General features: G+C 45.5%; 8 protein-coding genes across 14 annotated transcripts in view; 2 read left to right on the plus strand and 6 right to left on the minus strand.

The window, feature by feature from the left end:
* Positions 1-7,309, plus strand: part of LOC135340771 (uncharacterized) — a 34,353-nt gene extending 27,044 nt beyond the window's left edge. Inside the window, exon 5 of the mRNA XM_064537151.1 lies at positions 7,019-7,309. The gene's annotated coding sequence lies outside the window, so the exon portion shown is untranslated. The remainder of the gene's footprint in view (positions 1-7,018) is intronic.
* LOC135340753 (kelch domain-containing protein 2-like) lies at positions 12-2,781 on the minus strand. The gene is made up of 6 exons (XM_064537113.1): positions 2,654-2,781; positions 1,980-2,469; positions 1,638-1,792; positions 1,391-1,576; positions 838-988; positions 12-771 (listed from the first exon to the last, which is right to left on the minus strand). Exons 2-6 carry the CDS (start codon positions 2,464-2,466, stop codon positions 143-145), a joined length of 1,608 nt encoding a protein of 535 aa, XP_064393183.1. The 5' UTR covers positions 2,467-2,469; positions 2,654-2,781; the 3' UTR covers positions 12-142.
* On the plus strand, positions 2,705-22,000 carry LOC135340769 (uncharacterized). 7 transcript variants are annotated; one of them, XR_010396433.1, is made up of 5 exons: positions 2,705-2,832; positions 2,993-3,328; positions 3,964-3,993; positions 11,906-13,238; positions 13,529-13,824. XR_010396433.1 is itself a non-coding variant. In XM_064537139.1 (5 exons), the coding sequence occupies exons 2-5, from the start codon at positions 11,226-11,228 to the stop codon at positions 21,671-21,673; spliced, it is 456 nt and encodes a 151-aa protein (XP_064393209.1). In that variant the 5' UTR covers positions 10,785-10,915; positions 11,076-11,225; the 3' UTR covers positions 21,674-21,904. The 7 variants fall into 7 exon arrangements, 6 of the variants coding, with proteins under 6 accessions (XP_064393213.1, XP_064393209.1, XP_064393210.1 ...); XM_064537139.1 differs by lacking the exons at positions 2,705-2,832; positions 2,993-3,328; positions 3,964-3,993; positions 11,906-13,238; positions 13,529-13,824 and adding exons at positions 10,785-10,915; positions 11,076-11,417; positions 19,755-19,784; positions 20,184-20,343; positions 21,600-21,904; XM_064537140.1 differs by lacking the exons at positions 2,705-2,832; positions 2,993-3,328; positions 3,964-3,993; positions 11,906-13,238; positions 13,529-13,824 and adding exons at positions 10,785-10,915; positions 11,076-11,417; positions 19,755-19,784; positions 20,187-20,343; positions 21,600-21,904.
* Positions 6,212-6,985, minus strand: LOC135341205 (uncharacterized). The gene is made up of 2 exons (XM_064537718.1): positions 6,676-6,985; positions 6,212-6,552 (listed from the first exon to the last, which is right to left on the minus strand). The coding sequence occupies exons 1-2, from the start codon at positions 6,803-6,805 to the stop codon at positions 6,212-6,214; spliced, it is 471 nt and encodes a 156-aa protein (XP_064393788.1). The 5' UTR covers positions 6,806-6,985.
* On the minus strand, positions 7,460-10,823 carry LOC135340746 (uncharacterized). The gene is made up of 6 exons (XM_064537104.1): positions 10,736-10,823; positions 10,073-10,541; positions 9,702-9,862; positions 9,455-9,640; positions 8,908-9,052; positions 7,460-8,785 (listed from the first exon to the last, which is right to left on the minus strand). The coding sequence occupies exons 2-6, from the start codon at positions 10,470-10,472 to the stop codon at positions 7,509-7,511; spliced, it is 2,169 nt and encodes a 722-aa protein (XP_064393174.1). The 5' UTR covers positions 10,473-10,541; positions 10,736-10,823; the 3' UTR covers positions 7,460-7,508.
* LOC135340768 (uncharacterized) lies at positions 13,868-14,733 on the minus strand. Its single transcript, XM_064537138.1, has one exon. It carries the CDS (start codon positions 14,542-14,544, stop codon positions 14,017-14,019), a length of 528 nt encoding a protein of 175 aa, XP_064393208.1. The 5' UTR covers positions 14,545-14,733; the 3' UTR covers positions 13,868-14,016.
* Positions 13,868-17,922, minus strand: LOC135340754 (kelch domain-containing protein 2-like). The gene is made up of 6 exons (XM_064537115.1): positions 17,261-17,922; positions 16,573-17,066; positions 16,229-16,386; positions 15,982-16,167; positions 15,435-15,579; positions 13,868-15,320 (listed from the first exon to the last, which is right to left on the minus strand). Exons 2-6 carry the CDS (start codon positions 17,057-17,059, stop codon positions 14,755-14,757), a joined length of 1,542 nt encoding a protein of 513 aa, XP_064393185.1. The 5' UTR covers positions 17,060-17,066; positions 17,261-17,922; the 3' UTR covers positions 13,868-14,754.
* Positions 21,907-25,371, minus strand: LOC135340743 (uncharacterized). The gene is made up of 6 exons (XM_064537101.1): positions 25,308-25,371; positions 24,661-25,123; positions 24,315-24,472; positions 24,064-24,249; positions 23,517-23,661; positions 21,907-23,393 (listed from the first exon to the last, which is right to left on the minus strand). The coding sequence occupies exons 2-6, from the start codon at positions 25,118-25,120 to the stop codon at positions 22,090-22,092; spliced, it is 2,253 nt and encodes a 750-aa protein (XP_064393171.1). The 5' UTR covers positions 25,121-25,123; positions 25,308-25,371; the 3' UTR covers positions 21,907-22,089.
* Positions 25,372-25,436: the final 65 nt, after the last annotated feature.

The raw sequence follows: 25,436 nt of genomic DNA on the forward strand, positions 1-25,436 counted from the left end.
ACTGAGATAAAGTCAATAGTAATCATCATAATAGGAGAGTGCAAACACACACTACAAAAGCCAAAGCTAAAAATAAAAATCATAAAGTAATTAAAATCAATATTCGATACAAAGACGGTACTAGTGTTCACATTGTTCATAGTTAAAAGGGTGCTATTTTGTTCAGTTCCACCATCACCTGTGCCATGCTGGGTCGATGGCTGGGCTCTCTCTTAGTGCAGTGGAGTATCAGCTCGTACACTGCAGGACGCTGCCTCTGTACTTGGAGAATCATGTCTCGATAATGTTCAGCACTTGGGAATCGACTAGCGGTAACCTCACAGAGGACAATACCGTAGCTGTACACATCGATCTTGACAGACTGTCTCAGAGGTGGAGTGAGAGGATCAAAGGCTTGAGGGATGACTTCAGGAGGGGAGTAGATTATGGCCCCCTCTCCCATCGTATGAGCATGCTGCAGGAAGTTGGCTGAGCCCAGGTCAGAGACCTTCCCCTTCAACTGGTGGTTGGGCATTCGCTGGAGGAGGACGTTGGGAGCACTCACATCACGGTGGATGATGGGATTGTAGCGCTGGTGCAGGTAGTTCAGAGCTAGGGCAATGTCCATGAATATCGAGAGGCGGTTTCCTGGGTCCAGTTGATTTTCTTCGTACGCTTGTCGGAGATTCATGTCCAGAAGCTCGGTGATGATGAGAGGAGGGGACTGGTCAAACACTGCCCCAATGAACTGCACCAGGTTGGGGTGTCGTACTTCAGCCAAGAGCCTCATTTCTATTGCGATTACGTTCCGAATACAAGGCATACCGCTTTGTTACACATGTACTAGTAGCTGCTCACCAAATCTCAGTATGGTGGTCTCAGCAATGGCATGATCTCCCAGCCTCTCCCGCAGGCCTCCAAACACGAGGACCTCAGTGAGTCCTGGTCCAAGACTGGTGGCAGTGATGGAGTGGTAGTGACGTGGTGTCATTGACTCAGGAGGTGTCACCTGGAGGCACAAAAAATAATGCTCTAATAAATAAATGTTGAGTGTACAGTAGTACTGTGTATTCTGAACAGATCATCAGATAATCCATGTACTGTATGAAATAAATATAACATTACAACACGAGAAATCTCAAGGCTATGTGTTTTATATTACAGTGACCCTTTACCAAATTATGCCTCGAGGCTACGCGACCGTGTACGGAAGGGACTGTATGACTTTTATTACACGCTTGTAACCTTGACAACGTGATACAATACAGTAAAGGTGTGTGTACATAGCACAAGTATTTAACATCCTCCTAGACTTCAAAGTTATTTACTCTTGTAAATGAACGTCTCGTATCTCTTTATTACGTCCATTTATTACACGTACACTAACAGTTCATAATAAGACAAGACTCACCTCTGTCCACTGGACAGTGTCTACATCCAATATCCACATGTCCCCCAGTGGCTTGTTGCCATTATCCAGTCCTCCGTACACCAGTAGTTGAGGGTGGTCCTGGCCATAGTTGAGACAACAGGCAGCATGGCCTGACCTCTCCACTGGCCATGGCTCTCCCTGTACTGGCTTCACCTTAGTGACCTCCTACACACAGTGAACACACAGTATTGTGCATTTCAATGTGGCAGTACTAATTCCAACTCACCATGGTGCTGAAATTAAACAAGTAGACGTCATTGACTCTACTACGGCCAGATTGCCACCCTCCAAAGAGGACTGCCCTGTGCTGGTCTACCATGGTGAAGGTGAAATTACTACAGGGAGGTCTCTCTCCTCTGAGCTCAGGGGACGACCAGACACCTGGAAGTGGGGGTGGGGCAATTAGAGAATGGTACAATGTTACATCATCCTTATAACATTGATTGATATGAAAGTGAACATGGTTTCCTATGTGAGTGAGGGTGGGACTCCGCCCACCAGTAGCTAGATACCCTATAAGTGTATGCAACGAAAACATACAGCGAATGTGCACATTGATAAAAGTTACCATTTTGTGTGTCAAGGAAATGAAACTTGTTTGTCCATCCCCTTCCATCAGAGTATCCAATCTTGGTGAATGTTGATCCTGGTTGGGTGGTGCCCTCAATACCGAATCCTCCAAAGCAGCACAGAGTTCTCTCATTCACACGGACAAGTCCACAACCAGTCTTTTTCATAGGCTGACTACCAGAGGTTTGAACTTTGGTCCACTGGAGAGTGTCCAGATCAAGCTTGCTCATGTCATTGAAGTAAGAAGACTCATCACTACCACCAAAGGTGTACAGGCAACGACCTACACAAACAGAGCAACCAACTGCCTCTCCAGGGGGTAGAGGTCCAGTGGTGGGCAAGAGGCTCCACAGCTCAGTGCTTGGATCATACACAGCAATGATGTTAGACCCTCGTCCTGGACCATACCCCCTCCACATGTAATGGCGTCCGTCAACTGCAGAGAATTGGCCATAACGAGGTGATGGTTCAACTGAAGCATCCATTACCTGCACAGGAGTGATCATGAGACAGTGTTTATGCCATCACACACACACACACAATCATTGGTTGAGCCTGGACTGAGATTATGCATGCTAGCTATATAGGACCTAACCAGATCAACAACCATCACATGACTGACATGAACTCTGTATATCTATAGCAGCAATGAGACACAACATTTCAACTTACAAGTCATGGACAGTAGAACACTCCCTCAGAGATATCAGAGAGCTGCTATTGTTGTTGGAGTTCTGTTGATCTTGCATACCAGCCACGCCCCCACTATTGCAAAGGTTATGAGGAGCCCACTCCCAAAATGGCTGGAGGAGGTGCAGAGATCTGAAGGTTGTCTAGCGCTGCAGGAGTAGGTGAGTGTAACTAGGAATACTAGGAATATTGCACATACAGCTTATACCCATAGGCCTGTCAATGGGCAATATTATAGGTCTAAGTCTAGTCTAGTTGCAGAGCATGTCGTACAATGTGTAAAGATTGCTCATGACAGTGTGTGTATTTATCATTGTGTAGAGGAGATGTGTTTGTTGAGTGGGAGCATCCTCCGTCACCACCCCTCTCCAGTATCCATGGAGATGACACTATCCTCTTTGAGCTCCTGAGAACTAAACAACATTCAACAGTTGACGACAATCGACGATGCAATTACGTTAGAATCCAGCCATGCATGACATGTGCACAGACTGTGGGGGGTCTGGTATCAAGGTGACCCACCGCCCACTCGGCCCCGGCATGATGCAGCAGATACACAGCGTGTGCACAGACTGTGGGGGGTCTGGTGATTACATAAGAGACAAGTGCAAGAAATGCAAAGGAAAGCGTCTCGTGGAAATCAACCACAAACAAGAGGTATGAGAATAATTAGAGCACTGCTGTTAGTGAGTCTATGCCAGCCACAATCACTTAGAGACTCTTTCCACTGGAATAATTATTATGGGTTATAGTCAATTAAATTTGGTCCAAGGGGTAAATCTGAACTTTTTGAACGGCCATAATTATTTAGTTTTGGTGACCCAATTTCAGTAACTTTTTGGTGTCCTAGTTGGCCGGAGTCCATCCAACGCTGCGCTCATGGTTGGGTATCAGTACAGTAATTTTGTTCCACTGCAAGAAATTTGCAGAATGCTGCGTTCAAGTGGAAAACTTTACAGCTCAATTTACAATTTAGCTGACAAGGCGAGCTGGGACACTGTATTTCTCCATAAAATGCAGAAACAGCTACTGCTACGTGTACTGATACTCAACCAAGAGTGCAGCGTTGATTCGACTCCGCCCAACTAGCGGTATCCTGGAAGCTTAAAAGATGCTCTTTCAGTTGGGACGTTCAACCATTTTTGACCCATTTTCGTGATTAAACCAAAGATCGTATAATAATACTAGTCATGTGATGTTAGCCTATAATTATAATATGTTTCCTACGTGTTACATTATTATTTAACCTCTGAACTCGTGTGAACTAAACACTTTATGTCTTGTCTCTTCAGAACACTGCTGGTGACGACCATAGTGACAAGGTAAGTACAACTACTCACAAATGTGTGGCAATCTACTCTCTAGACTGCAAGCACTGTAGAATGGCAGCTCTATCCACACATTGTAAGACCTGTGTACCCTGTAATGTTATCATCACCTAATCTCAGCATTACTGCAATCATATTCAATTAAATGTGAGGGGGTGTAGTTGAACAGCCATACCTATAGTATCGTTGATCTAATCATAGATAGAGTAGAAGAGGGATTGGAAACGGAAGTGATTCACGTGATGTTTTACAATGAAGTCTACGTAGTGGCTCTGGGACCATCCGTGTATCTCCTCATAACTCCTGCAAAAGCCCGGGAAACTTATTGTGTCCAAAGCATACATCTCAGAGCTACCCCCATTACTGAATCACATGCCCCCTGATAGTAGGTATCAATTGGAAACAAAGAAACTCGATTGTCGTGAAGTAGCTAGAAGTACACAGAGCGCTTTTTCATGCTTGTGTTCCTATAGTACCTTTGATATAGCTAAGGCTTTGTAACTAAATAGTGTCCTGTGTCCCAAATGGCCTCAAGTATTAGAGAAAGTTGATGTTTAGCAGCAGAACTGCTCGTGGACTTCTTACAGAGAGCAAAACAATTCTCATGAATTATTCATGTTTAGCCCTCGTGTTAAAAAGTAAGCCTAGATTAAAACCGCGGAGATACACGGATGGTACTTCCGTTTCCAATCTCTCTTCTACTCTATCTATGATCTAATGTATACTTTTCAAATGATGTGTTTCGATCCAAATTTAGATGGAGCGATAATTTGTCATTTTTCAGCTTTGGACGGCTATCCATGGTGTGGCCAAATTGGCAAATAGTTTTTATCGCTCAAAATAATACTTTGATGATATCATTTTGATTTTCTGAAAGTTTGGAAGAAGCTCTTTCAGATGGTATGCTCAATTTTCAAATTTACAACGGTCATAATTTGGGTTAGGTAGAGCTCTTGATCTGGCCGCTTTAACACCACTAAACAGTACAGCGGTTTTCAGAGTTCTTGCATTTCAATATCTAGAGCGGAAGTACCTGTCACATGACACATTTAATTTCTAGTATCATTCCAAACCAAGTTTTCTCCAATAGAATGGATATGCATTAATCTGGGAGACAATGGATCTAGGAAGGAGGCTTTGCAAGCCTTTGCACCACAGCTAGCTAAACTTATCCTTGACATTGTAAGCAGTTCAAGAGCTACTATTAGACAGTAACCGGTATTAGTCACACAGGACTAGATGTCTGGAGCTACGTAAGACTGATTCTACTGTCCATATGACTCTCATTAGCTTGCAGCAACACAAAATGAGCGGGCAGGCCGGGGAAAGCCACTTCAAACAGTTGTTTAATACTGGGATGCTCCACTCCTATCTTCTCTGAATAACTAGTAACAAGTATAGTGTACTGTGTAGTCGATACATTTTACATGTCAGATTAAAAACAATTGCCTGACTCAGCAATATTAATGTATTTACAAGAATATCACATGACAGGTACCGTATAGCGTGTAATTTTCGTGGGGCAAAATATTCGTGGTTTTTGTGGTTGGAGGTCTGACCACGAATATTTTACCCACGAATGAAGCGACCTTGCCTACCTTTACCTGCAGTGCAAGCAGCATCCACGAAAATATTACCCACGAATAGTCTCAATATTGCTTAACCACGAATATTTTGTCCCCCGAAAATTACCCGCTATACGGTACTTCCGCTCTAGACATTGAGATGCAAGAACTCTGAAAACCTCTGTATGTTATTTCTATTTTCACTTCATGTGTATGTATTTATAGTCTTGTGGTCATGTGCAATACTAACAGTGGTTGTGTTGTGTGGGCAGTATTGTACGTAGGTACATGTACAGTTGCTAAAAGCTACGAAAACTCTGCCAATCTAATTACAACATACTGAAAGTAGTATCAATTGAGTTTACAATGTGTGTGTGTGTGTGTGTGTGTGTGTGTGTGTGTGTGTGTGTGTGTGTGTGTGTGTGTGTGTGTGTGTGTGTGTGTGTGTGTACATGTACAGTACTGTGTGTGTGTGTGTGTGTGTGTGTGTGTGTGTGTGTGTGTGTGTGTGTGTGTGTGTGTGTGTGTGTGTGTGTCCAGGGTCTGGAGGGTGAGGGGATGCCAGTGTTTAGGAGGCCTCATGTCAAGGGTAACCTCTATGTTCAGTTCACCATCCAATTCCCTGACTCTGGTTTCCTGGAGGAGAGTCAACTATAAAGGTATGCAGTCAATTCACGATCTTTTGTGGACAAATCTCGAATTTTTGAAGCTAATTCTCGATCTTTCTCTTGCAACTCTAGTTGGTGGTAACGTTGAGTGTCGTGCTCTCTCTGCTGTGCTGCTCGTAACTGTTGTTCCAGAGACCTGACCCGGTCTTGAGAGGAGTGGTCGCTGGTCTCACTGACTGATGAGGCACGAGCAGTTGCTTGTCTGATCCTCTTCTCACTCAGTCGCTGGGCGGAGCCTCTAGTGTCGTTGTGGGCCACATCCACGAGAGCCCACTTCCCAGCCGAGGGTCCAGCAACAGAAGCTGAGGGTCCAGTCAACTCTGTAGGGGGGATTAAGGAACAAATGTAACAGTATATGCATTCAGAGTCATTGACACATGTATTGTGTGTACTTGTCTATCAGACAATAGTTGCCATGGCTACATGTACTAGTAGCTGCTCACCAAATCTCAGTATGGTGGTCTCAGCAATGACATCCACCCCCACCTTCTGCAGGCCTCCAAACACGAGGACCTCAGTGAGTCCTGGTCCCAGACTGGTGGCAGTGATGGAGTGGTAGTAACGTGGTGTCATTGACTCAGGAGGTGTCACCTGGAGGCACAAAAAATAATGAATAATAAAAAACTAAATTGAGCATTCCGTGTTGAGTGTACGGTAAGATGGCGAGAGAAAAGCCAACATCCCCCAACTATACCTTTTGTATATTCTCTCAAAACACACACACACACACATACCCACACACACACACACACCACACACACACACACACCACACACACACACACAGGAGTTGGAGTGTCTCTTGCCCACAGGACCTGGCCCCACTAGCACTGGACCCAGAGGCAGAGGAAGTGGATATGATAGAGAGTAAGGGGACGAGGGGAGTGGGGGGGGCACAAGGAGGTGGAGCCATATACGATAAAGATGAGGAGGATAAAGGAGTGGGCAGGGCACAGAGGGTGGGCTGCTCTCAACAGTGACACTCTTAGGAACTCTATATTCATCGCTTTGATTGTATTTATGGACGGGTTTTGTGGTTACTGCTATTGTTCTAATTATGTGAATAACGTTTGCCCATACCACTCATCATAATTATTGTGAACGGTAATATTGATTAGCATGAGACTGAGATAAAGTCAATAGTAATCATCATAATAGGAGAGTGCAAACACACACTACAAAAGCCAAAGCTAAAAATAAAAATCATAAAGTAATTAAAAAATCAATATTCAATACAAAGACGGTACTAGATAGATAAGTGTTCACATTGTTCATAGTTAAAAGGGTGCTATTTTGTTCAGTTCCACCATCACCTGTGCCATGCTGGGTCGATGGCTGGGCTCTCTCTCAATACAGCCGAGTATCAGCTCGTACACTGCAGGACGCTCTCTCTTGATTCTCTCAAACATCTCAGGGAAATTGTCTTGACTCGGAAATCGACTGGCAGTCACTTCAGCCAACACAATGCCGTAGCTGTACACGTCAATCTTGACAGTTTGTGGAGGAGGTCGTACAAGCGGTTGAGGGATGACTTCAGGAGGGGAGTAGATTATGGCCCCCTCTCCCATCGTATGAGCATGCTGCAGGAAGTTGGCTGAGCCCAGGTCAGAGACCTTCCCCTTCCACTGGTGGTTGGGCATTCGCTGGAGGAGGACGTTGGGAGCACTCACATCACGGTGGATGATGGGATCGTAGCGCTGGTGCAGGTAGTCCAGAGCTAGGGCAATGTCCATGAAGATCGAGAGGCGGTTTCCTGGGTCCAGTTGATTCTCTTCGTACGCTTGTCGAAGATTCATGTCCAGAAGCTCGGTGATGATGAGAGGAGGGGACTGGTCAAACACTGCCCCAATGAACTGCACCAGGTTGGGGTGTCGTACTTCAGCCAAGAGCCTCATTTCTCTCTGGAGTCTCTCCAGATTGCGAGGGTTGACAATGGCAGCAAAGAGTCGCTTGACGGCCACGCTCACTGTTCCCTCCAGCACCTCCCCCCATCCTCCAGTGCCAATCGTTCTCATCGTGATCACTCTGTTGGCCGGAATCCTCCACACCTCTGTGTTGTGTGCTGACAACTCTTTCGTCTTGCCTTCTAACTCCCTCTCTAAAGCTGTGATTCGAGCAGACAGGTCAGCTTCTCTTCTGTTGGCCTCAGCCAATTCTCGATCTTTCCCTTGTAAAAGTAATTGTGTAGCTTGCTCTCTTTGCTCTGCCAGCTGTGCTCTTTCCTCCGCATCTCCATGACGACGGTTGGCCTCGGTCAATTCTCTAGCTTGTGTAGCTAATTCTCGATCCTTCTCTTGCAACTGTAGTTGGTGGTGACGTTGAGTGTCGTGCTCTCTCTGCTCTGCTGCTCGTATCTGTTGTTCCAGAGCCCTCACCCGGTTTTGAGAGGAGTGGTCGCTGGTCTCACTGACTGATGAGGCACGAGCAGTTGCTTGTGTGATCCTCTTCTCTCTCAGTCGCTGGGCGGAGCCTCTAGTGTCGTTGTGGGCCACATCCACGAGAGCCCACTTCCCAGCCGAGGGTCCAGCAACAGACGCTGAGGGTCCAGTCAACTCTGTAGGGGGATTAAGGAACAAATGTAACAGTATATGCATTCAGAGTCATTGACACATGTATTGTGTGTACTTGTCTATCAGACAATAGTTGCCATGGCTACATGTACTAGTAGCTGCTCACCAAATCTCAGTATGGTAGTCTCAGTAACAGTCATATAATCCTCCTGCTGGCCTCCAAACACGAGGACCTCAGTGAGTCCTGGTCCCAGACTGGTGGCAGTGATGGAGTGGAAGCAACGTGGTGTCATTGACTCAGGAGGTGTCACCTGGAGGCACAAAAAATAATGCTCTGATAAATAAATGTTGAGTGTACAGTAGTACTGTGTATTCTGAACAGATCATCAGATAATCCATGTACTGTATGAAATAAATATAACATTACAACACGAGGAATCTCAAGGCTATGTGTTTTATATTACAGTGACCCTTTACCAAATTATGCCTCGAGGCTACGCGACCGTGTACGGAAGGGACTGTAAGACTTTTATTACATGCTTGTAACCTTGACAACGTGATATAATACAGTAAAGGTGTGTGTACATAGCACAAGTATTTAACATCCTCCTAGACTTCAAAGTTATTTACTCTTGTAAATGAACGTCTCGTATCTCTTTATTACGTCCATTTATTACACGTACACTAACAGTTTATAATAAGACAAGACTCACCTCTGTCCACTGGACAGTGTCTACATCCAGTATCCATGTGTCCCCCAGTACCTTGTTGCCATCATCCACTCCTCCGTACACCAGTAGTTGAGGGTGGTCCTGGCCATAGTTGAGACAACAGGCAGCATGGACTGCCCTCTCCACTGGCCATGGCTCTCCCTGTACTGGCTTCACCTTAGTGACCTCCTACACACAGTGAACACACAGTATTGTGCATTTCAATGTGGCAGTACTAATTCCAACTCACCATGGTCCTGAAGTCAAACAAGTAGACTTCATTGAGCCTACCACGACGACCAGATTGGATCCCTCCAAAGAGGACTGCCCTGTGCTGGGCCACCATGGTGAAGGTGAAGCCAGCACAGGGAGGAGGTCTCTCTCCTCTGAGCTCAGGGGACGACCAGACACCTGAAAGTGGGGGTGGGGCAATTTAGAGAATGGTACAATGTTACATCATCCTTATAACATTGATTGATATGAAAGTGAACATGGTTTCCTATGTGAGTGAGGGTGGGACTCCGCCCACCAGTAGCTAGATACCCTATAAGTGTATGCAATGAAAACATACAGTGTATGCAATGAAAACATACAGTGAATGTGCACGTTGAAAAAATTTACCATTTTGTGTGTCAAAGAAATGAAACTCGTTTGTGTATCCACTGGTGAATGTTGATCCTGGTTGTGTGGTGCCCTCAATACCGAGTCCTCCAAAGCAGCACAGAGTTCTCTCATTCACACGGACAAGTCCACAGCCAGCTTTTTTCATAGGTTGACTACCAGAGGTTTGAACTTTGGTCCACTGGAGAGTGTCCAGATCAAGCTTGCTCATGTCATTGACGTAAGAAGACCCATCACTACCACCAAAGGTGTACAGGCAACGACTTACACAAACAGAGCAACCAGCATACTCTCCAGGGGGTAGAGGTCCAGTGGTGGGCAAGAGGCTCCACAGCTCAGTGCTTGGATCATACACAGCAATGATGTTAGACCCCTTTCCTGGACCCCACCCCCTCCACATGTAATGGCGTCCGTCAACTGCAGAGAATTAGCCATAACGAGGTGATGGTTCAACTGGAGCATCCATTACCTGCACAGGAGTGATCATGAGACAGTGTTTATGCCATCACACACACACACACACACACACACACAATCATTGGTTGAGCCTGGACTGAGATTATGCATGCTAGCTATAGGACCTAACCAGATCAACAACCATCACATGACTGACATGAACTCTGTATATCTATAGCAGCAATGAGACACAGCATTTCAACTTACAAGTCATGGACAGTAGAACACTCCCTCAGAGATATCAGAGAGCTGCTATTGTTGTTGGAGTTCTGTTGATCTTGCATACCAGCCATGTGACCCACTATTGCAAAGGTTATGAGGAGCCCACTCCCAAAATGGCTGGAGGAGGTGTAGAGATCTGAAGGTTGTCTAGCGCTGCAGGAGTAGGTGAGTGTAACTAGGAATACTAGGAATATTGCACATACAGCTTATACCCATAGTCCTGTCAATGGGCAATATTATAGGTCTAGGTCTAGTCTAGTTGCAGAGCATGTCGTACAATGTGTAAAGATTGCTCATGACAGTGTGTGTATTTATCATTGTGTAGAGGAGATGTGTTTGTTGAGTGGGAGCATCCTCCGTCACCACCACTCTCCAGTATCCATGGAGATGACACTATCCTCTTTGAGCTCCTGAGAACTCAACAACATTCAACAGTTGACGACAATCGACGATGCAATTACGTTAGAATCCAGCCATGCATGACATGTGCACAGACTGTGGGGGGTCTGGTATCAAGGTGACCCACCGCCCACTCGGCCCCGGCATGATGCAGCAGATACAGAGCGTGTGCACAGACTGTGGGGGGTCTGGTGATTACATAAGAGACAAGGACAAGTGCAAGAAATGCAAAGGAAAGCGTCTCGTGGAAATCAACCACAAACAAGAGGTATGAGAATAATTAGAGCACTGCTGTTAGTGAGTCTATGCCAGCCACAATCACTTAGAGACTCTTTCCACTGGAATAATTAATATGGGCTATAGTCAATTAAATTTGGTCCAAGGGATAAATCTAAACAGCCATAATTATTTAGTTCCGGTGACCCAATTTCAGTAACTTTGTGGTATCTTAGTTGGCCGGAGTCCATCCAACACTACTCTCATGGTTGGGTATCAGTACAGTAATTTTGTTCCACTACAAGAAATTTGCAGATTGCTGCGTTCAAGTGGGAAACCTTACAGTTCAACTTAGCTGACAAGGCGAGCTGGGTCACTCATAAAATGCAGAAACAGCTCCTGCTGGACATCAGGCCTTTTAAATGATCAATCCAAAATTTAGATGGGGCAATAATTTGTCATTTTTGGCCTTGGACTACTATGGGCTATTATCCATGGTGTGGTCAAATTGGCAAATACTTTTATCTTCACATCTGGCAGCAGCTGGATCACACCGACTACAGGAGAGTCGACTGTGACCTGTTTGTGGAGAAGAGCATCAGTTTAAAGGAGACCTTGTGTGGCTTCACTTGCACTCTGTACCCCCTGGACGGGAGGAACGTGGGTGTGTCCAGGTCACCAGGAGCAGTGCTGTCACCAGGTGAGTAGGTGGCTGGTAGGAGGAGGATTGTGTATAGGGCTGCCTTTGAGAGGAGTGTACATACAAGCTATTATAGTGTGTCCCAGCCTTACAAGCTGAGGGGACATGTGTTAGGGTTAGGTACCTTAGGACTGTTGATCTGGCAGCTTTAACAAGACTTAGGCTATTTATTATCAAGGGCGTATACACCCTTGTTATTATCCATGAGAACCAAAGCAACTGAATTGAAAGTGATAGCTAAGAGTACCAGTGTGAAGGAGGGAGGTTCATTGAGGTGTACTGGCATGGCTGTCTTATATATAGTGACATCCTTCTTGTTCTTCAATACACTGTAGAGGTGGTGTGGCCAAATTGGCAAATACCGTATAGCGGATATTTCGAGGGTATAAATGTTCGTGGTTTTCGCTGATCAAGCATCTACCGCGAACATTTATTCCCACGAATTTAATATCGCACGCATACACGCTGCAGAAAGACTGCTATTCTGAATTCCCGAAAACCTTTCTAACGGTCAATCCGCGAAAGTGTATACCCTCGAAATATACCCGCTATACGGTAGTTTTATCACTCAAATATGAACTTTGATGATATCATGTTAGAGAAGAAGCTCTTTCAAATGCTTAATTCCCAAATTTGGAACGGGTCATAATTAGGGTTAGGTATAGGACTTTTGATCTTGTTATTTCTATTTTCACTTCATATGTATGTCTTGTGGTCATGTGCAATACTAACAGTGGTTGTGTTGTGGTGGCAGTATTGTACGTAGTACATGTACAGTTGCTAAAAACTCCGAAAACTCTGTCAATCTAATTACAACATACTGAAAGTAGTATCAATTGAGTTTACAATGTGTGTGTACATGTACAGTACTGTGTGTGTGTGTGTGTGTGTGTGTGTGTGTGTGTGTGTGTGTGTGTGTGTGTGTGTGTGTGTGTGTGTGTGTGTGTGTGTGTGTGGTGTGTGTGGTGTGTGTGTGTGTGTGTGTGTGTGTGTGTGTGTGTGTGTGTGTGTGTGTGTGTGTGTGTGTGTGTGTGTGTGTGTGTGTGTGTGTGTGTGTGTGTCCAGGGTCTGGAGGGTGAGGGGATGCCAGTGTTCAGGAGGCCTCATGTCAAGGGCAACCAGTTCACCATCCAATTCCCTGACTCTGGTTTCCTGGAGGAGAGTCAACTAAAGGTATGCAGTGGCTATAATCATGTGATATGTGTGTGCAGTGTAGGCAGCCTCTCAATACACAGGCCTCCACTGTATACATGCAATATCTTTATGCTGTACTACCTTGTCTTCTATAATTAAGGTGTCTTTGTGAAGTAGTTGGTATACTGATCCAATACACAGGCCCCCACTGTATAGCAATGTACTCTACCCCCCCCCACACACACACACACGCACACCACCCACACACATACACACCACCCACACACACACACACACACACACACACACACACACACACACACACACAGGAGTTGGAGTGTCTCCTGTCCACAGGACCTGGCCCCACCAGCACTGGACCCAGAGGCAGAGGAAATGGATATGATAGAGAGTGAGGGGACGAGGGGAGTGAGCGGGGCACAAGGGGGTGGAGCCATATACGATGAAGATGAGGAGGATGAAGGAGTGGGCGGGGCACAGAGGGTGGGCTGCTCTCAACAGTGACACTCTTAGGAACTCTATATTCACCGCTTTGATTGTATTTATGGACTGGTTTTGTGGTTACTGCTATTGTTCTAATTATGTGAATAACGTTTGCCCATACCACTCATCATAATTATTGTGAACGGTAATATTGATTAGCATGAGACTGAGATAAAGTCAATAGTAATCATCATAATAGGAGAGTGCAAACACACACTACAAAAGCCAAAGCTATAAATAAAAATCATAAAGTAATTAAAATCAATATTCAATACAAAGACGGTGCTAGATAGACAAGTGTTCACATTGTTCATAGTTAAAAGGGTGCTATTTTGTTCAGTTCCACCATCACCTGTGCCATGCTGGGTCGATGGCTGGGCTCTCTCTTAGTGCAGTGGAGTATCAGCTCGTACACTGCAGGACGCTGCCTCTGTACTTGGAGAATCATGTCTCGATAATGTTCAGCACTTGGGAATCGACTAGCGGTCACCTCACAGAGGACAATGCCGTAGCTGTACACATCGATCTTGACAGACTGTCTCAGAGGTGGAGTGAGAGGATCAAAGGCTTGAGGGATGACTTCAGGAGGGGAGTAGATTATGGCCCCCTCTCCCATCGTATGAGCATGCTGCAGGAAGTTGGCTGAGCCCAGGTCAGAGACCTTCCCCTTCCACTGGTGGTTGGGCATTCGCTGAAGGAGGACGTTGGGAGCACTCACATCACGGTGGATGATGGGATCGTAGCGCTGGTGCAGGTAGTTCAGAGCTAGGGCAATGTCCATGAAGATCGAGAGACGATTTCCTGGGTCCAGTTGATTCCTCTCGTACGCTTGTCGGAGATTCATGTCCAAAAGCTCGGTGATGATGAGAGGAGGGGATCGATTGGCTTGGTTTGGCTTATCAAAAATAGCACCAATGAATTGCACAAGGTTTGGGTGTCGCACTTCAGCCAATAGCTACATTTCTCTCTCCATTTTCTCGATGTAGATTGGGAGAGCAATTTCTTCGTGTAGTTGCTTGACAGCCACGCTCACGGTTCCCTCCAGCACCTCCCCTCACCCTCCTTTGCCAATCCTCCTGCCAATGATCACTCTGTTGGCCGGAATCCTCCACACCTCTGTGTTGTGTGCTGCCAACTCTTTCGTCTTGCCTTCTAACTCTCTCTCTAGAGCTGTGATTCGAGCAGACAGGTCAGCTTCTCTTCTGTTGGCCTCAGCCAATTCACAATCTTTCACTTGTAAAAGTAATTGTGTAGCTTGCTCTCTTTGCTCTGCCAGCCGTGCTCTTTCCTCAGCATCTCCATGACGACGGTTGGCCTCGGTTAATTCTCTAGCTTGTGTAGCTAATTCTCGATCTTTCTCTTGCAACTGTAGTTGGTGGTGACGTTGAGTGTCGTGCTCTCTCTGCTCTGCTGCTCGTAACTGTTGTTCCAGAGCCCTCACCCGGTCTTGAGAGGAGTGGTCGCTGGTCTCACTGACTGATGAGGCACGAGCAGTTGCTTGTCTGATCCTCTTCTCACTCAGTCGCTGGGCGGAGCCTCTAGTGTCGTTGTGGGCCACATCCACGAGAGCCCACTTCCCAGCCGAGGGTCCAGCAACAGACGCTGAGGGTCCAGTCAACTCTGTAGGGGGGATTAAGGAACAAATGTAACAGTATATGCATTCAGAGTCATTGACACATGTATTGTGTGTACTTGTCTATCAGACAATAGTTGCCATGGCTAGTAGCTGCTCACCAAATCTCAGTATGGTGGTCTCAGCAACTATCTTATCATTCTCCAAATTGCCTCCAAACACGAGGACCTCAGTGAGTCCTGGTCCCAGACTGGTGGCAGTGATGGAGTGGAAGCAACGTGGTGTCATTGACTCAGGAGGTGTCACCTGGAGGCACAAAAAATAATGCTCTGATAAATAAATGTTGAGTGTACAGTAGTACTGTGTATTCTGAACAGATCATCAGATAATCCATGTACTGTATGAAATAAATATAACATTACAACACAAGGAATCTCAAGGCTATGTGTTTTATATTACAGTGACCCTTTACTAAATTATACTTCGAGGCTACGCGACCGTGTACGGAAGGGACTGTATGACTTTTATTACACGCTTGTAACCTTGACAACGTGATGTAATACAGTAAAGGTGTGTGTACATAGCATAAGTATTTAACATCCTCCTAGACTTCAAAGTTATTTACTCTTGTAAATGAACGTCTCGTATCTCTTTATTACGTCCATTTATTACACGTACACTAACAGTTCATAATAAGACAAGACTCACCTCTGTCCACTTGACAGTGTCTACATCCAGTATCCACAAGTCCCCCAGTATCTTGTTGCCATTATCCACTCCTCCGTACACCAGTAGTTGAGGGTGGTCCTGGCCATAGTTGAGACAACAGGCAGCATGGACTGACCTCTCCACTGGCCATGGCTCTCCCTGTACTGGCTTCACCTTAGTGACTTCCTACACACAGTGAACACACAGTATTGTGCATTTCAATGTGGCAGTACTAATTCCAACTCACCATGGTCCTGAAATTGAACAGGTAGACTTCATTGACCTCACCACGGCCAGATTGGTTCCCTCCAAAGAGGACTGCCTTGTGCTGGTCCACCATAGTGAAGGTGAAGGCACAACAGGGAGGAGGTCTCTCTCCTCTGAGCTCAGGGGACAACCAGACACCTGGAAGTGGGGGTGGGGCAATTTAGAGAATGGTACAATGTTACATCATCCTTATAACATTGATTGATATGAAAGTGAACATGGTTTCCTATGTGAGTGAGGGTGGGACTCCGCCCACCAGTAGCTAGATACCCTATAATTGTATGTAACGAAAACATACAGCGAATGTGCATCGACAAAAGTTACCATTTTGTGTGTCAAAGAAATGGAACTCGTTTGTCCTTCCACTTCCATCAGACCGTCCAGTCTTGGTGAATGTTGATCCTGGTTGTGTGGGGCCCTCAATACCTTCTCCTCCAAAGCAGCACAGAGTTCTCTCATTCACACGGACAAGTCCACTGAAAGCTTTTTTCATAGGCTGACTACCAGAGGTTTGAACGTTGGTCCACTGGAGAGTGTCCAGATCAAGCTTGCTCATGTCATTGAAGTAAGAAGACTCATCACTACCACCAAAGGTGTACAGGCAACAACCTACACAAACAGAGCAACCACCTGCCTCTCCAGGGGGTAGAGGTCCAGTGGTGGGCAAGAAGCTCCACAGCTCAGTGCTTGGATCATACACAGCAATGATGTTAGACCCTAGTCCTGGACCAAGCCCCCTCCACGTACATGTAATGGTGTCCGTCAACTGCAGAGAATTGACCCATACGAGGTGATGGTTCAACTGGAGCATCCATTACCTGCACAGGAGTGATCAGGAGTGATCATGAGACAGTTTTTATGCCATCACACACACACACACACAATCATTGGTTGAGCCTGGACTGAGATTATGCATGCTAGCTATAGGACCTAACCAGATCAACAACCATCACATGACTGACATGAACTCTGTATATCTATAGCAGCAATGAGACACAGCATTTCAACTTACAAGTCATGGACAGTAGAACACTCCCTCAGAGATATCAGAGAGCTGCTATTGTTGTTGGAGTTCTGTTGATCTTGCATACCAGCCACGCCCCCACTATTGCAAAGGTTATGAGGAGCCCACTCCCAAAATGGCTGGAGGAGGTGTAGAGATCTGAAGGTTGTCTAGCGCTGCAGGAGTAGGTGAGTGTAACTAGGAATACTAGGAATATTGCACATACAGCTTATACCCATAGGCCTGTCAATGGGCAATATTATAGGTCTAGGTCTAGTCTAGTTGCAGAGCATGTCGTACAATGTGTAAAGATTGCTCATGACAGTGTGTGTATTTATCATTGTGTAGAGGAGATGTGTTTGTTGAGTGGGAGCATCCTCCGTCACCACCACTCTCCAGTATCCATGGAGATGACACTATCCTCTTTGAGCTCCTGAGAACTAAACAACATTCAACAGTTGACGACAATCGACGATGCAATTACGTTAGAATCCAGCCATGCATGACATGTGCACAGACTGTGGGGGGTCTGGTATCAAGGTGACCCACCGTCCACTCGGCCCCGGCATGATACAGCAGATACAGAGCGTGTGCACAGACTGTGGGGGGTCTGGTATCAAGGTGATCCACCGTCCACTCGGCCCCGGCATGATGCAGCAGATACAGAGCGTGTGCACAGACTGTGGGGGATCTGGTATCAAGGTGACCCACCGCCCACTCGGCCCCGGCATGATGCAGCAGATACAGAGCGTGTGCACAGACTGTGGGGGGTCTGGTATCAAGGTGACCCACCGTCCACTCGGCCCCGGCATAATGCAGCAGATACAGAGCGTGTGCACAGACTGTGGGGGTCTGGTGATTACATAAGAGACAAGTGCAAGAAATGCAAAGGAAAGCGTCTCGTGGAAATCAACCACAAACAAGAGGTATGAGAATAATTAGAGCACTGCTGTTATAGTGAGTCTATGCCAGCCACAATCACTTAGAGACACTTTCCAGTAATATGGGCTATAATTCATGGACAGTCATGAAATGTGGTCCCAAGTGCCAATTTTGAAAGGCCCAATTAATTTATTTCTGGTTATACCTACTTTCAGTGAGGTACGTTCAACCATAGATTGAACAGTAAGAGGGATTGGAAACGACCATGCAGGCCGCACTGTGTAAACCGGTGAAACACTCCGCGTTATGATATTGCGCTCGCTTAGTTTTACCGTACTCCAGTTGTATTTCAACTGTTTCTAGCTCTCCTATCCACTAGCAATCACTCAGGGGCTGGGAGGTACTCTAGAGAAGTAAGTTTACACCACTGACTAAGTCCTTTGTCTTTTACTCCGTTTTTAATTTTTGTTGAGTTTAGCTTACTCCATGTCAACTTTTCTCTTTCCCTGCTGTGAAGCGGAAACTTGACTTGGTTATTATGTATCTAAGTGCTATATAGAATGGCTTCATGCTATGCATGGATATAAGCTGTACCTTAAATAATAACAGTTGATAAATGTTTGCAGTATAGTCCTTCAAAACTGCTTTAGTATACTTTTAGACACACCACGGGCCTTGACTTCCCACAACTTCATAGTAGTAAGGGCTATTCCTTCTTGTATAGCATTTACTATGCCTCGGTGCGCATGCGCAAGCGAGGGATACGGTAGTGTGTTTGTGTGTCTGTCTGTGTAGACTGCTACAGCTGCTCAAGGATCAATGAAGTGCAAGTAAGAGTTTCTATAGGCTTCTAGTCATGTTTTCAATTTGTGAATTTTGCAAAATAATGCTTCGTTCTAGAGTTATGCCTAGTTTTGCTTACTTGGAATGCCATTGCAGCCTTTTCAGAAGAGCACGTAGCCAAACTTGTTTACCGAGTGTTACTACTCTACTTAGTAGTTAGCTCTGCACTAGAACGCTAGCTATTGGTATAGCTGCAAGAGTGAGAAGAGAGCTGCAAGGCTCTGCTGATGGCAGCCATTAATTCAGGCTTGAACTTTCGACAATCATGGTTGATAATTACCCACTCTTGCAACAAATTTATTACGCAAAAATGTTCATCATGTGTATATAAATTAGCTATTAATAGCTTTATGTTATATAGCTTTGGCATCTCCACCGAGGCATCAGCACCTGCGGTGCTTTCATTTGTTTAGTGATAGTGGCTGAGTTGCTTAGTCGACCTTTTAGAACTAGATTTTCTTTACTTTTTAGAATAATCCTGATCAATTTCACCATTTCTATGTACAACACGTTGTATGGCAGTCAAGACAGGATTAATCCTTTGTAGTTTTAGCCACGCCCTATAACACGGAGTGTTTCACGCAAACATTTTCGTTTCCAATCCCTCCTACTGTTCTATCTATGGTTCAACCCATTTTCGACCAATACCATGATTAAACCAAAGATGGTACTAGTCACGTGATGTTAGCCTATAATTATAATATGTTTCCTACGTGTTACATTATTATTTAACCTCTGAACTCGTGTGAACTAAACACTTTATGTCTTGTCTCTTCAGAACACTGCTGGTGACGACCATAGTGACAAGGTAAGTACAACTACTCACAAATGTGTGGTAATCTACTCTCTAGACTGCAAGCACTGTAGAATGGCAGCTCTATCCACACATTGTAAGACGTGTGTACCCTGTAATGTTATCATCACCTAATCTCAGCATTACTAAACTGTTGCGATCATATTCAATTAAACGTGAGGGGGGTTGTAGTTGAACATCTTTTAACAGCCATTACTTTCCTACCGTTAATCCAATGTCAAACATTGTATGATTTTCTGAAAGCTTAGAAAGAGGCCTTTCAAATGATCAATCCAAAATTTAGATAGGGCAATAATGTGTCATTTTTTGGCCTTGGACCATGGGCAAAAAATTGGCAAATTGGATCCATGGTGTGGTCAAATTGGCAAATACCTTTATCTTCACATCTTGCAGCAGCTGGATCACACCAACTACAGGAGAGTCGACTGTGACCTGTTTGTGGAGAAGAACATCAGTTTAAGGGAGGCTTTGTGTGGCTTCACTTGCACTCTGTACCCCCTGGACGGGAGGAACGTGGGTGTGTCCAGGTCACCAGGAGCAGTGCTGTCACCAGGTGAGTAAGTGGCTGGTAAGAGGAGGATTGTGTATAGGGCTGCCTTTGAGAGGAGTGTACATACAAGCTATTATAGTGTGTCCCAGCCTTACAAGCTGAGGGGACATGTGTTAGGGTTAGGTACCTTAGGACTGTTGATCTGGCAGCTTTAACAAGACAGCCATTACTTCTGCTATTTAATTAATTAACCAAAGCAACTGAATTGAAAGTGATAGCTAAGAGTACCAGTGTGAAGGAGGGAGGTTCATTGATAGCATGGCTATCTTATATATAGTGACATCCTTCTTGTTCTTCAATAGACTGTAGAGGAGGTGTGGCCAAATTGGCAAATACCGTAGCGGATATTTCAAGGGTATATCAAGCATTTACCGCGAACATTTATTCCCACGAATTTAATATCGCACCCATACACGCTGCAGAAAGACTGCTATTCTGAATTCCCGAAAACCTTTCTAACGGTCAATCCGCGAAAGTGTATACCCTCGAAATATACCCGCTATACGGTAGTTTTATCACTCAAATATGAACTTTGATGATATCATTTTAGAGAAGAAGCTCTTTCAGATGCTTAATTCCCAAATTTGGAACAAGTCATAATTAGGGTTAGGTATAGGACTTTTGATCTTGTTATTTCTATTTTCACTTCATGTGTATGTATTTATAGTCTTGTGGTCATGTGCAATACTAACAGTGGTTGTGTTGTGTGGGCAGTATTGTACGTAGGTACATGTACAGTTGCTAAAAAGCTACGAAAACTCTGCCAATCTAATTACAACATACTGAAAGTAGTATCAATTGAGTTTACAATGTGTGTGTACATGTACAGTACTGTGTGTGTGTGTGTGTGTGTGTGTGTGTGTGTGTGTGTGTGTGTGTGTGTGTGTGTGTGTGTGTCCAGGGTCTGGAGGGTGAGGGGATGCCAGTGTTCAGGAGGCCTCATGTCAAGGGCAACCTCTATGTTCAGTTCACCATCCAATTCCCTGACTCTGGTTTCCTGGAGGAGAGTCAACTAAAAGTATGCAGTGGCTATAATCATGTGATATGTGTGTGCAGTGTAGGCAGCCTCTCAATACACAGGCCTCCACTGTATACATGCAATATCTTTATGCTGTACCACCTTGTCTTCTATAATTAAGGTGTCTTTGTGAAGTAGTTGGTATACTGATCCAATACACAGGCCCCCACTGTATAGCAATGTACTCTACCCCCCCCCCCCCCACACACACACACACACACACACACACACACACACACAGGAGTTGAAGTGTTTCCTGCCCACAGGACCTGGCCCCACCAGCACTGGACCCAGAGGCAGAGGAAGTGGATATGATAGAGAGTGAGGGGACGAGGAGAGTGGGCGAGGCACAAGGTGGTGGAGCCATATACGATGAAGATAAGGAGGATGAAGGAGTGGACAGGGCACAGAGGGTGGGCTGCTCTCAACAGTGACACTCTTAGGAACTCTATATATTCACCGGTTTGATTGTATTTATGGACTGGTTTTGTGGTTACTGCTATTGTTCTAATTATGTGAATAACGTTTTCCCATACCACTCGTCATAATTATTGTGAACGGTAATATTGATTAGCATGAGACTGAGATAAAGTCAATAGTAATCATCATAATAGGAGAGTGCAAACACACACTACAAAAGCCAAAGCTAAAAATAAAAATCATAAAGTAATTAAAATCAATATTCAATACAAAGAAGCTGCTAGATAGATAAGTGTTCTCATTGTTCATAGTTAAAAGGGTGCTATTTTGTTCAGTTCCACCATCACCTGTGCCATGCTGGGTCGATGGCTGGGCTCTCTCTTAGTGCAGTGGAGTATCAGCTCGTACACTGCAGGATGCTGCCTCTGTACTTGGAGAATCATGTCTCGATAATGTTCAGCACTTGGGAATCGACTAGCGGTCACCTCACAGAGGACAATACCGTAGCTGTACACATCGATCTTGACAGACTGTCTTGGAGGTGGAGTGAGAGGATCAAAGGCTTGAGGGATGACTTCAGGAGGGGAGTAAATTATGGCCCCCTCTCCCATCGTATGAGCATGCTGCAGGAAGTTGGCTGAGCCCAGGTCAGAGACCTTCCCCTTCCACTGGTGGTTGGGCATTCGCTGGAGGAGGACGTTGGGAGCACTCACATCACGGTGGATGATGGGATCGTAGCGCTGGTGCAGGTAGTTCAGAGCTAGGGCAATGTCCATGAAGATGGAGAGACGATTTCCTGGGTTCAGTTGATTCCTCTCGTACGCTTGTCGGAGATTCATGTCCAGAAGCTCGGTGATGATGAGAGGAGGGGATCGATTGGCTTGGTTTGGCTCATCAAAAATAGCACCAATGAATTGCACAAGGTTTGGGTGTCGCACTTCAGCCAATAGCTTCATTTCTCTCTCCATTTTCTCGATGTAGATTGGGAGAGCAATTTCTTCGTGTAGTCGCTTGACGGCCACGCTCACTGTTCCCTCCAGCACCTCCCCCCACCCTCCTTTGCCAATCCTCCTGCCAATGATCACTCTGTTGGCCGGAATCCTCCACACCTCTGTGTTGTGTGCTGCCAACTCTTTCGTCTTGCCTTCTAACTCCCTCTCTAGAGCTGTGATTCGAGCAGACAGGTCAGCTTCTCTTCTGTTGGCCTCAGCCAATTCTCGATCTTTCACTTGTAAAAGTAATTGTGTAGCTTGCTCTCTTTGCTCTGCCAGCTGTGCTCTTTCCTCCGCATCTCCATGACGACGGTTGGCCTCCGTTAATTCTCTAGCTTGTGCAGTTATTTCTCGATCTTTCTCTTGCAACTGTAGTTGGTGGTGACGTTGAGTGTCGTGCTCTCTCTGCTCTGCTGCTCGTAACTGTTGTTCCAAAGCCCTCACCCGGTCTTGAGAGGAGTGGTCGCTGGTCTCACTGACTGATGAGGCACGAGCAGTTGCTTGTCTGATTCTCTTCTCACTCAGTCGCTGGGCGGAGCCTCTAGTGTCGTTGTGGGCCACATCCACGAGAGCCCACTTCCCAGCCGAGGGTCCAGCAACAGACGCTGAGGGTCCAGTCAACTCTGTAGGGGGGATTAAGGAACAAATGTAACAGTATATGCATTCAGAGTCATTGACACATGTATTGTGTGTACTTGTCTATCAGACAATAGTTGTCATGGCTACATGTACTAGTAGCTGCTCACCAAATCTCAGTATGGTGGTTTCGGCAATGGCATCTCCCACCTCCCGCTGGCCTCCAAACACGAGGACCTCAGTGAGTCCTGGTCCCAGACTGGTGGCAGTGATGGAGTGGTAGTAACGTGGTGTCATTGACTCAGGAGGTGTCACCTGGAGGCACAAAAAATAATTCTGTGATAAATAAAATTAATGTTGAGTGTACAGTAGTACTGTGTATTCTGAACAGATCATCAGATAATCCATGAAATAAATAAAACATTACACGAGGAATCTCAAGGCTATGTGTTTTATATTACAGTGACCCTTTACCAAATTATGCCTCGAGGCTACGCGACCGTGTACGGAAGGGACTGTACGACTTTTATTACACGCTTGTAACCTTGACAACGTGATATAATACAGTAAAGGTGTGTGTACATAGCACAAGTATTTAACATCCTCCTAGAATTCAAAGTTCAAAGTTATTTACTCTTGTAAATGAACGTCTCGTATCTCTTTATTACGTCCATTTATTACACGTACACTAACAGTTCATAATAAGACAAGACTCACCTCTGCCCACTTGACAGTGTCTACATCCAGCATCCACATGTCCCCCAGTGTCTTGCTGCCATCATCCGCTCCTCCGTACACCAGTAGTTGAGGGTGGTCCTGGCCATAGTTGAGACAACAGGCAGCATGTAGTGACCTCTTCACTGGCCGTGGCTCTCCCTGTACTGGCTTCACCTTAGTGACCTCCTACACACAGTGAACACACAGTATTGTGCATTTCAATGTGGCATGCAGTACTAATTCCAACTCACCATGGTCCTAAAATTAAACAAGTAGACGTCATTGAGCCTACCACGGCCAAGTTTGAACCCACCAAAGAGGACTGCCCTGTGCTGGTCCACCATGGTGAAGGTGAAGGCAGCACAGGGAGGAGGTCTCTCTCCTCTGAGCTCAGGGGACGACCAGACACCTGGAAGTGGGGGTGGGGCAATTAGAGAATGGTACAATGTTACATCATCCTTATAACATTGATTGATATGAAAGTGAACATGGTTTCCTATGTGAGTGAGGGTGGGACTCCGCCCACCAGTAGCTAGATACCCTATAAGTGTATGCAATGAAAACATACAGCGAATGTGCACGTTGAAAAAAATTTACCATTTTGTGTGTCAAAAAAATGAAACTCGTTTGTCTTGGTGAATGTTGATCCTAGTTGTGTGATGCCCTCAATACTTTCTCCTCCAAAGCAGCACAGAGTTCTCTCATTCACACGGACAAGTCCACTGAAAGCCTTTTTCTTAGGCTGACTACCAGAGGTTTGAACTTTGGTCCACTGGAGAGTGTCCAGATCAAGCTTGCTCATGTCATTGACGTAAGAAGACCCATCATGACCACCAAAGGTGTACAGGCAACGACCTACACAAACAGAGCAACCACCCTGCTCTCCAGGGGGTAGAGGTCCAGTGGTGGGCAAGAGGCTCCACAGCTCAGTGCTTGGATCATACACAGCAATGATGTTAGACCCTCGTCTTGGACCATACCCCTTCCACATGTAATGACGTCCGTCAACTGCAGAGAATTGACCATAACGAGGTGATGGTTCAACTGGAGCATCCATTACCTGCACAGGGGTGATCATGAGACAGTGTTTATGCCATCACACACACACACACACAATCATTGGTTGAGCCTGGACTGAGATTATGCATGCTAGCTATAGGACCTAACCAGATCAACAACCATCACATGACTGACATGAACTCTGTATGTCTATAGCAGCAATGAGACACAGCATTTCAACTTACAAGTCATGGACAGTAGAACACTCCCTCAGAGATATCAGAGAGTAGCCTCGATCCCAGGCCGAGTTTTCTCTTTTATAACGGTTAGGCAAACAACTGGGCCTGGTACTAGTTGTCTGCGCATGCGTCAGT

Source organism: Halichondria panicea, chromosome 9 (genome assembly GCF_963675165.1).
Source record: "Halichondria panicea chromosome 9, odHalPani1.1, whole genome shotgun sequence".
NCBI classification, from domain to species: Eukaryota; Metazoa; Porifera; class Demospongiae; order Suberitida; family Halichondriidae; genus Halichondria; species Halichondria panicea.